Consider the following 14,873-nt stretch of genomic DNA (forward strand, 5'->3'; position numbering starts at 1 on the left):
CTGTCCTGTGTCCTTGTGTGTACCACATTGAGCATGGAGAAAAGAAAGAAGACCAAAGAACTGTCTGAGGACTTGAGAAACCAAATTTTGAGGAAGCATGAGCAATCTCAAGGCTACAAGTCCATCTCCAAAGACCTGAATGTTCCTGTGTCTTCCGTGCGCAGTGTCATCAATAAAGTTTAAAGCCCATGGCACTGTGGCTCACCTCCCTAGATGTGGACGGAAAAGAAAAATTGACGAGAGATTTCAACGCAAGATTGTGCGGATGGTGGATAAAGAACCTCGACTAACATCCAAACAAGTTCAAGCTGCCCTGCAGTCCGAGGGTGCAACAGTGTCAACCCGTACTATCCGTCGGCGTCTAAATGAAAAGGGATTGTATGGTAGGATACCCAGGAAGACCCCACTTCTTACCCCGAGACATAAAAAAGCCAGGCTGGAGTTTGACACAACTTACCTGAGAAAGCCTAAAACCTTTTGGAAAAATGTTCTCTGGTCAGATGAGAAAAAAGTAGAGCTACAGTCAAACATGGCGGAGGTTCCCTGATGTTTTGGGGTTGCTTTGCTGCCTCTGGCACTGGGCTGCTTGACCGTGTGCATGGCACTATGAAGTCTGAAGACTACCAACAAATTTTGCAGCATAATGTAGGGCCCAGTGTGAGAAAGCTGGGTCTCCCTCAGAGGTCATGAGTCTTCCAGCAGGACAATGACCCAAAACACACTTCCAAAAGCACTATAAAATGGTTTGAGAGAAAGCACTGGAGACTTCTAAGGTGGCCAGCAATGAGTCCAGACCTGAATCCCATAGAACACCTGTGGAGAGATCTCAAAATGGCAGTTTGGAGAAGGCACCCTTCAAATATCAGGGACCTGGAGCAGTTTGCCAAAGAAGAATGGTCTACAATTCCAGCAGAGCATTGTAAGAAACTCATTAATGGTTACCGGAAGCGGTTGTTCGCAGTTATTTTGGCTAAAGGTTGTGCAACCAAGTATTAGGCTGAGGGTGCCAATATTTTTGTCTGGCCCATTTTTGGTGTTTTTTTGTGAAATGATCAATGATTTGACTTTTGCTTCATTCTCTTTTGTGTTTTTTCCTTGCAAGCAAATTAAATGAAGATAATAAGACCAAAGAATTTGTGATTGCAATCATTTTCAGGAAGAAACTGAGTATTATCTGACAGAATTGCAGGGGTGCCAATACTTTTGGCCACCACTGTATAGGGGGCTATGTAGGGGCTCAATACTGTGTGTGTATATATAGGGGGCTCTGTAGGGGCTTATACTGTGTATATATACACAGTATGAGCCCCTACATAGCCCCCTATATAAATATAGTACAGACCAAAAGTTTGGACACACCTTCTCATTTAAAGATTTTTCTATATTTTCATGACTTTGAAAATTGTATATTCACACTGAAGGCATCAAAACTATGAATTAACACATGTGGAATTATATACTTAACAAAAAAGTGTGAAACAACTGAAAATATGTCTTATATTCTAGGTTCTTCAAAGTACCCACCTTTTGCTTTGATGACTGCTTTGCACACTCTTGGCATTCTCTTGATGAGCTTCAAGAGGTAGTCACCGGAAATGGTCTTCCAACAATCTTGAAGGAGTTCCCAGAGATGCTTAGCACTTGTTGGCCCTTTTGCCTTCACTCTGCGGTCCAGCTCACCCCAAACCATCTCGATTGGGTTCAGGTCTGGTGACTGTGGAGGCCAGGTCATCTGGCGTAGCACCCCATCACTCTCCTTCTTGGTCAAATACACCTCCAGGCTGTGTAAGGGCTGTTTGTGGTCATTGTCCTGTTGAAAAATAAATGATGGTCTAACTAAACGCAAACCGGATGGAATAGCATGCCGCTGCAAGATGCTGTGGTAGCCATGCTGGTTCAGTATGCCTTCAATTTTGAATAAATCCCCAACAGTGTCACCAGCAAAGCACCCCCACACCATCACACCTCCTCCTCCATGCTTCACGGTGGGAACCAGGCATGTAGAGTCCATCCGTTCACCTTTTCTGCGTCTCGCAAAGACACGGTGGTTGGAACCAAAGATCTCAAATTTGGACTCATCAGTCCAAAGCACAGATTTCCACTGGTCTAATGTCTATTCCTTGTGTTCTTTAGCCCAAACAAGTCTCTTCTGCTTGTTGCCTGTCCTTAGCAGTGGTTTCCTAGCAGCTATTTTACCATGAAGGTCTGCTGCACAAAGTCTCCTCTTACCAGTTGTTGTAGAGATGTGTCTGCTGCTAGAACTCTGTGTGGCATTGACCTGGTCTCTAATCTGAGCTGCTGTTAACCTGCGATTTCTGAGGCTGGTGACTCGGATAAACTTATCCTCAGAAGCAGAGGTGACTCTTGGTCTTCCTTTCCTGGGGCGGTCCTCATGTGAGACAGTTTCTTTGTAGCGCTTGATGGTTTTTGCAACTGCACTTGGGGACACTTTCAAAGTTTTCCCAATTTTTCAGGCTGACTGACCTTCATTTCTTAAAGTATTGATGGCCACTCGTTTTTCTTTACTTAGCTGCTTTTTTCTTGCCATAATACAAATTCTAACAGTCTATTCAGTAGGACTATCAGCTGTGTATCCACAAGACTTCTGCACAACACAACTGATGGTCCCAAACCCATTTATAAGGCAAGAAATCCCACTTATTAGACCTGACAGGGCACACCTGTGAAGTGAAAACCATTTCCGGTGACTACCTCTTGAAGCTCATCAAGAGAATGCCAAGAGTGTGCAAAGCAGTCATCAAAGCAAAAGGTGGCTACTTTGAAGAACCTAGAATATAAGACATATTTTCAGTTGTTTCACACTTTTTTGTTAAGTATATAATTCCACATGTGTTAATTCATAGTTTTGATGCCTTCAGTGTGAATATACAATTTTCATAGTCATGAAAATACAGAAAAAAACTTTAAATGAGAAGGTGTGTCCAAACTTTTGGTCTGTACTGTGTATATGTATATAATATATATATATATATTTGTGTGTGTGTGTATATGTAAGGGCTCATACTGTGCGTGTATATAGGGGGCTATGTATGGGTCCATACTGTGTGTGTGTGTATATAGGGGCTATGTAGGGGGTTATGTATGGACTTATACTGTGTGTGTATATGTAGGGGCGCATACTGTGTGTGCATATAGGGCTCATACTGTATATAGGGAGGGATGTGTAGGTGTTCATACTGTATATAGAGACTCTATGTAGGGGCTTATACTGTATATAGAGAGGCTATGTAGGGGCTCATATTGTGTGTGTATATATAGGGGGCTATGTAGGGGCTCATACTGTATATAGAGAGGGTTGTGTGGGTGTTCATCATGTATATAGAGAGGCTATGTGGAGGCTCATGATGTATATAGGGGGTCTCTGTATGGGCTCCTACGGTATAAATGGGGATGTCGACATATTTTAATTCTGCTCAATATTAGGTGATATATAAAATATGTATTTATTTTTTTTTTTAGCAGAATTAATTCCAGCCCATTGGTTCAGTCTCTCATGCGGTCCCTCTGGAAAATTAATTGTCCACCTCTGCTCTATTATATATAGCGCTATGTTATGTATAGCACTCTACATAAGGGAGAAAAAATTGCACGGCACTGTCTCTCATATATCTACAGTTGTGCACCAGAGCACCTGTGTGTTAACCACGTCATTTATCTCATTTTCTATCCAAGGAGGTCATGTGATATGTCACATAATACATTGGGGATGGGGGGTGCGCCTTCTAAAATGCCTGGGGCCCTGGATACTGTTAATCCACCCCTGGCTGCATTTAACACATGTCAACAGGGGTGCGCGTAGTTCCATGCTCCCACTGACGCACCCGTGACGTGATCACGAAACACCGATGGGTTGTCATGACAGAAGAGGGTATGCTGAGGACCCCCCATGCCTGTCATTATGATCCTTTTGTGAACTCTGGCCCGTGGCTGGCGATCGTGATTTCTGCTACACATAGCTAATGCACTGCTACGTATAGCACAGGCGATCAGATGAGCACAGCTTCAACTCTAAGAGGACTATTAAATCCCCCAAAAAAAGTTAATATGAAAAAAATAACGAAAACACAAGTTCAAATCACCCCTCAATTAAAAATTAAAAAAAAAAAAAAAGCCATTGGTATCACTGTTTGTAAAATTCCGATATATCAAAATTTAAAATAATCGATCTGTAAATTGCATAACAAAAAAAAATCAAAACTCCAGAATTATGGGCTTTTTGACTGCCACAACATTGCAATAAGAGACTATCAAAACATTGTATTTACCCCCAAATGGTATCAGTAAAAATGTCAGCTCAGGGCGAAAAAAATAAGCTCACACACAGCCCCATATCCCAAAAAATGAAAACGTTGAAGGTCTTGGGTCTTGGAAAATAGCAACAAAAAAAAATTTCTTACAAATTTCCGTTTTGTTTTTTTTTCTTTTTACCACTAAAATAAAAACTATACATGTGTGGTATTTCTGTACTCATAGTGACCTGGAGAATTCTATTTACCATATTGTGAACCTGATGAATAAAAAAAAAAAAAAAACCTCAAAACAATTTTGAAATTGCACTTTTTTTTGCAAATTTAACACTACACTATGTGGTAGAATGAATGATGTCATTAAAAAGTACAACTAGTCTCTCATAAAACTAGCCCTCACATGGCTATATTGACATAAAAATAAAGTTATGGCTCTTGGAAGAAGGGGAGGTAAAAACAGAAAATAGCTATGGTGTGAGAGGCTTAATGGATGTCTGAGAACTATTGTGCCTCCCTGAATGCACTTGGAAATCCAAATCTAAAGATTAGCTGCTTTCAGCTCCCTATACAATTGTCGACCAATGGCATCCTACATGTGCTTGATGGGAGACAAGTCCGGACACGTTGCATGCCATGGTAGCACGCTTAGGCCACGCGCAACATGTGACCTGACATTATCGTGTTAAAAAATAGCTCCAGGGACCCTCTGGAGAAATGACTGTGCCAGTGGTTGCACAATCAAATCAACGTAACGCTGAGCTATTAATGTACCTGGAATGAAGAGTAGAAGAGTCCAGCTACCGTACATTATGCCACCCACATCATAATCCCTAAGGTAGGACCGGTGTGACATTCCTTCGTGAAGGCCTCTCTAAAGCGTTGCCCACGTAGTTTCCAGACTAATCTCTTGCTATCATTGCATCCAAGACAAAAGCGGACCTTATCACTGAAGAGGGTAGATCTCTATTGCCATCTTACTCTGCACCATGATGGAGCACCTGTAGCTGGACGTCTGGTTTGTAGCCCAGTATCATACAAACACCCTCTGATGGTTTGTGTAGACACTATTCTTTGAATTAGCTTTATGTAATGTCCAAATTCACTTGCAGTACAGACTGGATCAATCACTGGACCATTTGTATGGTCATTTTTCCAAAGTGTCCCAGGAGAAGTTTTTTCAACACGTCAGGTCTCATGTTACTCGTACCACTGTGAGCAGCCTGCGTGGCCAAAACATGCCACTATGGCCTGTAACATCTCCGGACTTGTCTACCATCGAGCACATCTGGGACATCATTGGTCTGCAATTACAAAGGGAGCTGCCAGCAGCAGATCTTGATGATTTACGTTCCCAAGTGCATTCAACGTGGCAGAACATTTCTCAGACCACCATAAATAACCTCTTTGCTAGCATGCCTGTATTTTTGTGTGTGGCGCTCATACTCTATGCTGAATAAATAGAGATGTTTTGAAAATTGTGTCATCACCTTTGTGTTGCAGATTCATTGTTGAGGAGTTTGCTTGTATATTATATAAAAATATATGTACAAATCAGAAAATAAGTTTAATACTTTATATGCACATTATATTAGATCCGTTAATTCTAATTTTCTGCTTATTTTAGTAAAGCATTTGATATTTTTGAATTTAAAAGATCATCACAGTCCGATTCAGATATAGAGGTAAGAGATGTTTTGAGTTTTTGGAGAGAAAACCTTGTATGAAATATAAAAATTAAATTTTTTTTGTTAACTGTCAGCTCTGAACAACTGATCATAAACCCACCACCCAGGGAAAGCATTCAGTATCTTTTCAGCTAGAACTCGTTGATGAACTTTAAAGGGGTTTTCCCATGAACAAAGTACATTTTAATCAAGAGATCTTGAAATAATAAGCTCAACAATTAGACGTGTTAACTAAAATGTTCCTGTGCGGAGATAATCTTATAAATGTGCCTCTGCTGTGTACTGTGTAATGGCTGTGTCTGACCGTACAGGAATATAGTCTTGTCTTATACCACAGCTCCTAGCCAATTGGAAGAAGTGATTATACAGAAAACCTAGTAGTGGCCTGCAGCTGCTGCTTTCTCTGAGTTAAAACCTTTCCCTCCTGTTTTATTACATGAGCAAGTGTTTTTGTCTCGTCTCTGATCTCATGCTGTCCTGGCTGTATACTCTATTTTTTTTTTTTTTTTTTTTTTACATTTAACAATTGTGGAACTTATCTTGGAATAAAAATAAAAATGTTCATGGGACAACACCTTTAAAGGTAATCTGTCAGTAGGATCAACTCTCCTAAGCGGTCTATATGGGCATGTAGGTCATAGGGAGCTAAATAAAATGATACCTTGATATCTGTGATCCGATGTCTTATTCCAGAGAAATCCATGTTTTTCTTATATGTAAATGAGCTGTTCAGAACTATGGGCCGGACACTGATCTGCATGAGAATCTGCCTCCAGAGATTATTTTAAATAAAAGGGACGTCACATTTTCCAGATTTATATTTTTTAAAATAATTAGAGAACCATGTATCATTTTTTTTACACTTCACAAGTACTTGTTACTTTATGCTGATATATCACATAAAATCCCAATAAAATACATTTAGGTTTGTGAGTGTAACATGGAAAAAATGTGGAAAAGTTCACAGGAGTCTGGGGGATGTGACTGTGAGGTATTCAGTGAGGGGGTAAATATGAGGAGACAGTATGGTTGGGGGGGTGTGAGAGGGGAAATGGGGGGAGAAAAGTGTGAGTGGGCACAGAATAGAGACTGAGTAGAATGGGGGGACAGTTTAAGGGTACAGCCAGGAGGGGACGGTAGGCAAAGGAGGGGGGAGTGTGATGAGGGGGCACAGTATAGAGATTGGACCCTACAGGAGGGTCCCAGTGTGAGAGCACAGTGTGAAGAGACAGCAGAGTGGAGGACATGTACCATAAGGGGATAGTGTGGAGGTCCTATTTTGTTCAAGGAATATGAGGGGCAATTATTTATTCAGGGGCTTAGCATGGGGCAGATATTTTTATTCAGGAGCATTATAATGACACTATTTTTAAGGGCATCATGTGGGGATGGGCTGCACAAGACCAGAAGTCTGCAAGACTAGTTGTGGATGAGAAAAGTCATCATGGAGTCTCGACAAGATGAAGAAAGGAAAGATGACTCTAATCAGAGACAACGTTATCTATAAGGTACCTGGATTTAAATGTTTTTTTGTGATACTAATTCTCATATTTTTATTTGTTAGGAGCATTAAAGGGGTTGTCCAAGTCTGAGAGTCTGCAGTCATTCTATATGACTGCAGACATCTGAATTCTCAGTGCGCACTGTGGGCTGTCAGGATTCTCTGGTGCCGGTGATTTGCATACATGCGGTCACGTGTCTGGCCTCACTCAATTCATTTTCATTGAATGAGGTCATGCTTGTCTAGTCGGAATGTGGCCAGTATACAAATCGCATACTTGTGGTCACATGACCGTCCACGCTTGCCATCGGCAAGGGAGAATTCTAAAAATGTGCAGTGCATGCGCTATGAGAATTCAGAAGCCTGCAGTCACATAGAATGACTGCAAACTTTGATCTCTAACCTGGACAAGCCCTTTAATTTTAAAAGAAGTCCTGTAGCAGCCAATCCTAACAGCGTGTAATATACTCACCGTCAGGATTCACCTCTGCTTGCTGGTTCCAGCAGTCATCACATGGCCCCTTCACTCATATGCGATTTTCATACTTACGGTCACGTGACAACGAGCTTCTCTTCCTGCTTCTCTGTTTTTCACTGAACATTGAGAGAATTAGGAAGAAAATCTCGTCTGCATGTGACTAAGGCCACGGCCCCACTATCACTATTTGGTCAGTATTTGGTCAGTATTTTTCTCAGGAGTGGGAGCCAGAAACAGGTGAGGAACAATTAGAGAAAAGGTATAATAGAAACAAGTCATCAATTCTGCATTTATCACCCACTCCTGGTTTTGGCTCCCACTACTGAGAAAAATAATGACCAAATACTGATAGTGACCTTAGTGTGCAAGTTGCATATGTGCTGGGGGGTAGGGGAGGACCCAAACTGAATTCTTGCTCAGGGTGCTGGAAAACCTAGATACATCTCAGCTTGCGGTCACATGAACGCACTGTGAGGATTCACAAGTCTGCAGTCACAAGGCTGTACAACCCCTTTAAATGTCACATGGGGATTGTAGCACTGCAGGCATTAAAATGCTGTACAGTGCGTAGATTGGGTGGTGATGCTGCATTGGTGATCCTCTAGCTTCCTGCGCTGCAATACATGTCGCTGGCCAATCGGAGACCACCAGCTGACGACTGAGTGCTATTCATGAGCAGCGCATGGCAGTGCTGGTGATAGAAGAGGACGCTGCACTTCGTAGGATCGGAGAAGGGTAATAAAAATCAGCGTTTTTTTTTATATTTTGGAATACAGAATGGACATTATACTAGAAAGAGAGCCCAGGATGAGGGCCATTATACTAGAATGGGGTCCAAGATGTCAGTTATTATACCAAGAAGGGGGACATTGTTGTAGGAAGGGGCCAGGATGAGGGATATTATACCAGGTATGGGGACATTATTTCTGGAAGGGCCTCAGGATGGGGTATAATATACCAGGAAGCTGCCCATGAGGTAGATATTATACCAGGAAGAGGCCCAAGACTGGGGATATTACAACAGGAAGGGACCTAGGATGAGACATTATTACAGGATGCTGGTGGGATGGCTTAAATTTTGTTTGTTTTTTTTTAAATCAAAAACAGTGTTTACTAAGTATCCTTCCTATGTTATGTGCACTATTGATTTTTACTTACTGCAGGGTATATGTTCATTTTCTTATTATCTTAGGCTTTGTCTGTTTAATGGCCAGTGTGAACATACTCCTACATGTATGTATACCAAGTTATACTCCAGTTCATTTAATTTGGTATATGAAGGCTGTAAAACCGACCTTCTGTTGATTTGCCAGCGACTGTGTTGAGCCCTTGCGTGGCTGGCTGAATCCTGCATTAAACTGCCTTCCTTCTGTGCGCAGTGTTGATGAAGCCACAGAGCATACACCTGGCTTCACTGCACATTGCCTATGAGGCAGAACATTGCACGCATGTGCGAGATTTGCAAAGAGCTGGCGATCACGCCACTTTTGCAAGTCATGTCCACAAATGAAAACTTGATTAGTGGGAAGATTAGTCCAAGGAAAGCAATGCTTTCATGACTAGTCACCCACTAACTAGCATATCTCAAGCCTACTGTAAAAATTGATTTTATTGAGATTAAAGGGGTTTTCCACCAGTAGGACAACCCCCTTCTCAATCTGATTGTTTGCCCCCTTTAAAATAAAAACACTTATACTCCCCTCTGATGCCGGCGCTGTGCTAGCGGTGTCGGCACTTGTGTTCCTGGGGCTCATGTGAGGTTGTTACGTCATACGAGCACTGCGCCCAATCAGCTCCGGCTTTACAGTCTCCGCATTCGGAAGAAATGAATATTAAGAGGAAGTCGGGGCTGTGGCTGCTCTGACTTCCTCTTGATGTTCAATTTGTCCGAAGGCGAGGACAGTAAAGCCGGCGCAGGTGACATAACCTCAAGTGAGCCCAGGAAACACGAGTGCCGGCATCAGAGGGGAGTATTAGAAATGTTGATGTCTATTTGTTCCTATCAATAAAGTTTCTGTGAATTTGGGTACACAGTTAAGGGTAGAGATGCACCAAAAGAAAAAATAAAGCCGCACCAGCTCACTGTTAGTTTGGAGGCCAAGCCTCACGGGGGGGTTACAAAACCTTCAGGATACCTGAAAAAAATGGAGGCAGCACGCCAAATATTAAATTCATAATCATTGGACTTTATTGGCTCATGGTGATATTTTGGTTCCTAATCTAAACCTTTTCTCCAGCATTGTACCAAATGCACCATATATCACGTATTTAAAGGGGTGGTTCGAAGTTTATAAATATTTTCTTCCTAAAGCCCTATCTATTTAGTGTCGTAACCTAAACTATTCTGTAATATACTTGAATTAAAAATCCCCTATCCTTCCCTAACTACACTAACTGCTTTTATTTTTTTTTCTATCTACTTTTTGATGAAGCTTTAAGAATCCCAGATACCCAGCATTATCAGGGAACAGAGGCTGCGGTCACTGCCGCAATCTCTGCCCCCTCCTTCAAATGAAGCGTTATCGGTGACTCTCATTTCAGGATCTGGGCTAGTCCCTGCTCTGTCATTGTGCGATGTGCACAATTCATCATACATCACGTGAATAAAAACAAATTTCATAACAAACATAAGTACATTGTGCATAAATAGTTCATAATGATGCTCCTGTGCATGAATAATTAGGATAAATGGCTCACTTATTCTACTGTAGTCATACAGGTCTTTCAGTGTTGCGGTATTGATATGTGCAGAGGCATTTTTAGGGTATGTGCACATGATCCTTTTTGGCAGCGCTTTGAACGCAGCATACTCTATGCTGCGTCCAAAGCGCTGCACGCAGGTGAAGCCGCATCCTAAACATTGCACTATAGAATTTGGCATCTCCGCAAGAGAAATAGACTTGCTGCGGTCTGTGAAGATGTTCCGCATGTCCGTGTCCGCAGGTAACCCGCTTGTGCACGGAGACACATAGTGGGCATGGGATTTGTATAAATCCCATCCACTATGCTGTAACATCTGGCCGCTGTGGATTGCACACAGCACAAGTGCACTGCGTCCAATCTGCAGCGTTTACTGACAGTGTGCATGCACCCTTAGAATGCCAAACTTGTCTCTGAGATGACTACAACAGACTAAGTCAGCTGTCTCTGTCTAGCTCTCCATATCTATCTATAGAGGAATTAGAAATGTAATGTTAAAGAGACTGTCAGCACGGAATAACTGTTCAAACCAAGTACAGGCGCTCGAAGAGGAGGAGGGGTGAAGATAGATGGAAAATAAGCCGGTGGGAAGGTGTATATAAATGATTGGCCCCGCTGTGAAGTACCGAGCTCCTGTACTTGGTTTGTAATGTTATTCTGGATAGAGGCCCTTTAAATGGGTTGTCTGTTACTTTTATATTGAGGGCCTATCCATAGAAAAGGTGATCAATACCAGATGGGTGGGGTTTAGACAACAGACACCCCCAGCCGGTCAGCTGTTCCTTATGCTGACGGCGGCTAAATGTGATCAGTTGCTGAACTGTAGTACACAGCTCCATCAACTGTATGATGGCCACGACTGAGTGTTGCTCCTCCACTGATCTATTATCCTAAGAATAGGCCATCAATAAAAAAAAAATGGACCACTCCTTTAAATATGTGATCTATCGTTCACTTGGAGATGGGAATACCCCTTTAAGCATTGTACCAAGATCCTATCCCAATATGTAGTAGGTGTAATAATAATATTAGCAAATACCTCCAATTAGAAATGTAGTATAGTTCTTCTGATTCGCTATGTCTCTTTCCTCGTGTGCAGGCATTGCAGGACCTTAGGTATCCATGGTTACGACCACTAGCAACTAGCTGTCACTATGAGTGGTCGTAACTATGGATACCTAAGGTCCTGCAATGCCTGCACACGAGGAAAGAGACATAGCGAATCAGAAGAACTATACTACATTTCTAATTGGAGGTATTTGCTAATATTATTATTACACCTACTACATATTAAAAAAAATTAAATGTAACTTATGCACTTTGCAGAGAGAAGTGGCCCCATCCCAGAGGAGGAGCTATGGGAGCAATGAAGATGGCGGAGATGTGCGTAGTAAGACGGGATGTGTGACTGAGCCCTCAAAGCAGGACAGTCCCGCCGAATCAAGGATGGTTGGGAGCTATACATCAGTAGTAAGATGGATGAGGGGGAGATGGCTATACACGAGTAGTAAGAGATGGATGAGGGGGGGTGGCTATACATCAGTACTAAGAGATGGATGAGGGGGAGATGGCTATACATCAGTAGTAAGAGATGGATGAGGGGGGGTGGCTATACATCAGTACTAAGAGATGGATGAGGGGGAGATGACTATGCATCAGTAGTAAGAGATGGATGGGGGGGTAGCTATACATCAGTAGTAAGAGATGGATGAGGGGGGGGTGGCTATACATCAGTAGTAAGAGATGGATGAGGGGGGTGGCTATACATCAGTACTAAGAGATGGATGAGGGGGAGATGACTATGCATCAGTAGTAAGAGATGGATGAGGGGGGGAGGGTGGCTATACATCAGTAGTAAGAGATGGATGAGGGGGGGTGGCTATACATCAGTAGTAAGAGATGGATGAGGGGGGGTGGCTATACATCAGTAGTAAGAGATGGATGAGTGGGGGGGTGGCTATACATCAGTAGTAAGAGATGGATGATGAGGAGATGGCTATACATCAGTAGTAAGAGATGGATGAGAGGGGGGGTGGCTATACATCAGTAGTAAGAGATGGATGATGAGGAGATGGCTATACATCAGTAGTAAGAGATGGATGAGGGGGAGATGACTATGCATCAGTAGTAAGAGATGGATGAGGGGGGGTGGCTATACATCAGTAGTAAGAGATGGATGAGGGGGGGTGGCTATACATCAGTAGTAAGAGATGGATGAGGGGGGGGTGGCTATACATCAGTAGTAAGAGATGGATGAGGGGGGGTGGCTATACATCAGTAGTAAGAGATGGATGATGAGATGGCTATACATCAGTAGTAGGAGATGGATGAGGGGGGGTGGCTATACATCAGTAGTAAGAGATGGATGATGAGGAGATGGCTATACATCAGTAGTAGGAGATGGATGAGGGGGGGGGTGGCTATACATCAGTAGTAAGAGATGGATGAGAGGGGGGGTGGCTATACATCAGTAGTAAGAGATGGATGATGAGGAGATGGCTATACATCAGTAGTAAGAGATGGATGAGGGGGAGATGACTATGCATCAGTAGTAAGAGATGGATGGGGGGGTAGCTATACATCAGTAGTAAGAGATGGATGAGGGGGGGTGGCTATACATCAGTAGTAAGAGATGGATGAGGGGGGTGGCTATACATCAGTAGTAAGAGATGGATGAGGAGATGGCTATACATCAGTAGTAAGAGATGGATGAGGGGGAGATGACTATGCATCAGTAGTAAGAGATGGATGGGGGGGTAGCTATACATCAGTAGTAAGAGATGGATGAGGGGGGGTGGCTATACATCAGTAGTAAGAGATGGATGAGGGGGGGTGGCTATACATCAGTAGTAAGAGATGGATGAGGGGGGGGTGGCTATACATCAGTAGTAAGAGATGGATGATGAGGAGATGGCTATACATCAGTAGTAGGAGATGGATGAGGGGGGGTGGCTATACATCAGTAGTAAGAGATGGATGATGAGGAGATGGCTATACATCAGTAGTAGGAGATGGATGAGGGGGGGGGTGGCTATACATCAGTAGTAAGAGATGGATGAGAGGGGGGGTGGCTATACATCAGTAGTAAGAGATGGATGATGAGGAGATGGCTATACATCAGTAGTAAGAGATGGATGAGGGGGAGATGACTATGCATCAGTAGTAAGAGATGGATGGGGGGGTAGCTATACATCAGTAGTAAGAGATGGATGAGGGGGGGTGGCTATACATCAGTAGTAAGAGATGGATGAGGGGGGGTGGCTATACATCAGTAGTAAGAGATGGATGAGGAGATGGCTATACATCAGTAGTAAGAGATGGATGAGGGGGGGTGGCTATACATCAGTAGTAAGAGATGGATGAGGAGATGGCTATACATCAGTAGTAAGAGATGGATGAGGGGGGGTGGCTATACATCAGTAGTAAGAGATGGATGAGGAGATGGCTATACATCAGTAGTAAGAGATGGATGAGAGGGGGGGGTGGCTATACATCAGTAGTAAGAGATGGATGAGGGGGGTGGTGGCTATACATCAGTAGTAAGAGATGGATGATGAGGAGATGGCTATACATCAGTAGTAGGAGATGGATGAGGGGGGGTGGCTATACATCAGTAGTAAGAGATGGATGAGAGGGGGGGGTGGCTATACATCAGTAGTAAGAGATGGATGATGAGGAGATGGCTATACATCAGTAGTAAGAGATGGATGAGGGGGAGATGACTATGCATCAGTAGTAAGAGATGGATGGGGGGGTAGCTATACATCAGTAGTAAGAGATGGATGAGGGGGGGGTGGCTATAAATCAGTAGTAAGAGATGGATGAGGGGGGGGTGGCTATAAATCAGTAGTAAGAGATGGATGAGGGGGGGTGGCTATACATCAGTAGTAAGAGATGGATGAGGGGGGGTGGCTATACATCAGTAGTAAGAGATGGATGATGAGGAGATGGCTATACATCAGTAGTAGGAGATGGATGAGGGGGGGTGGCTATACATCAGTAGTAAGAGATGGATGAGGGGGGGTGGCTATACATCAGTAGTGAGAGATGGATGATGAGGAGATGGCTATACATCAGTAGTAAGAGATGGATGGGGGGGTGGCTATACATCAGTAGTAAGAGATGGATGAGAGGGGGGGGGGTGGCTATACATCAGTAGTAAGAGATGGATGAGTGGGGGGGTGGCTATACATCAGTAGTAAGAGATGGATGATGAGGAGATGGCTATACATCAGTAGTAA

General features: G+C 43.1%; 1 protein-coding gene across 1 annotated transcript in view; it reads left to right on the forward strand.

Moving 5' to 3' along the window:
- Positions 1 to 14,873, forward strand: part of SYCP2L (synaptonemal complex protein 2 like) — a 250,185-nt gene that overhangs the window by 175,884 nt on the left and 59,428 nt on the right. Inside the window, exon 20 of the mRNA XM_073676941.1 lies at positions 5,893 to 5,950. Coding sequence (XP_073533042.1) covers positions 5,893 to 5,950 — 58 coding nt within the window. The remainder of the gene's footprint in view (positions 1 to 5,892; positions 5,951 to 14,873) is intronic.

This window comes from Phyllobates terribilis, unplaced genomic scaffold (assembly GCF_046119375.1).
Source record: "Phyllobates terribilis strain yellow unplaced genomic scaffold, ASM4611937v1 Scaffold_4__5_contigs__length_816908805, whole genome shotgun sequence".
NCBI lineage: Eukaryota > Metazoa > Chordata > Amphibia > Anura > Dendrobatidae > Phyllobates > Phyllobates terribilis.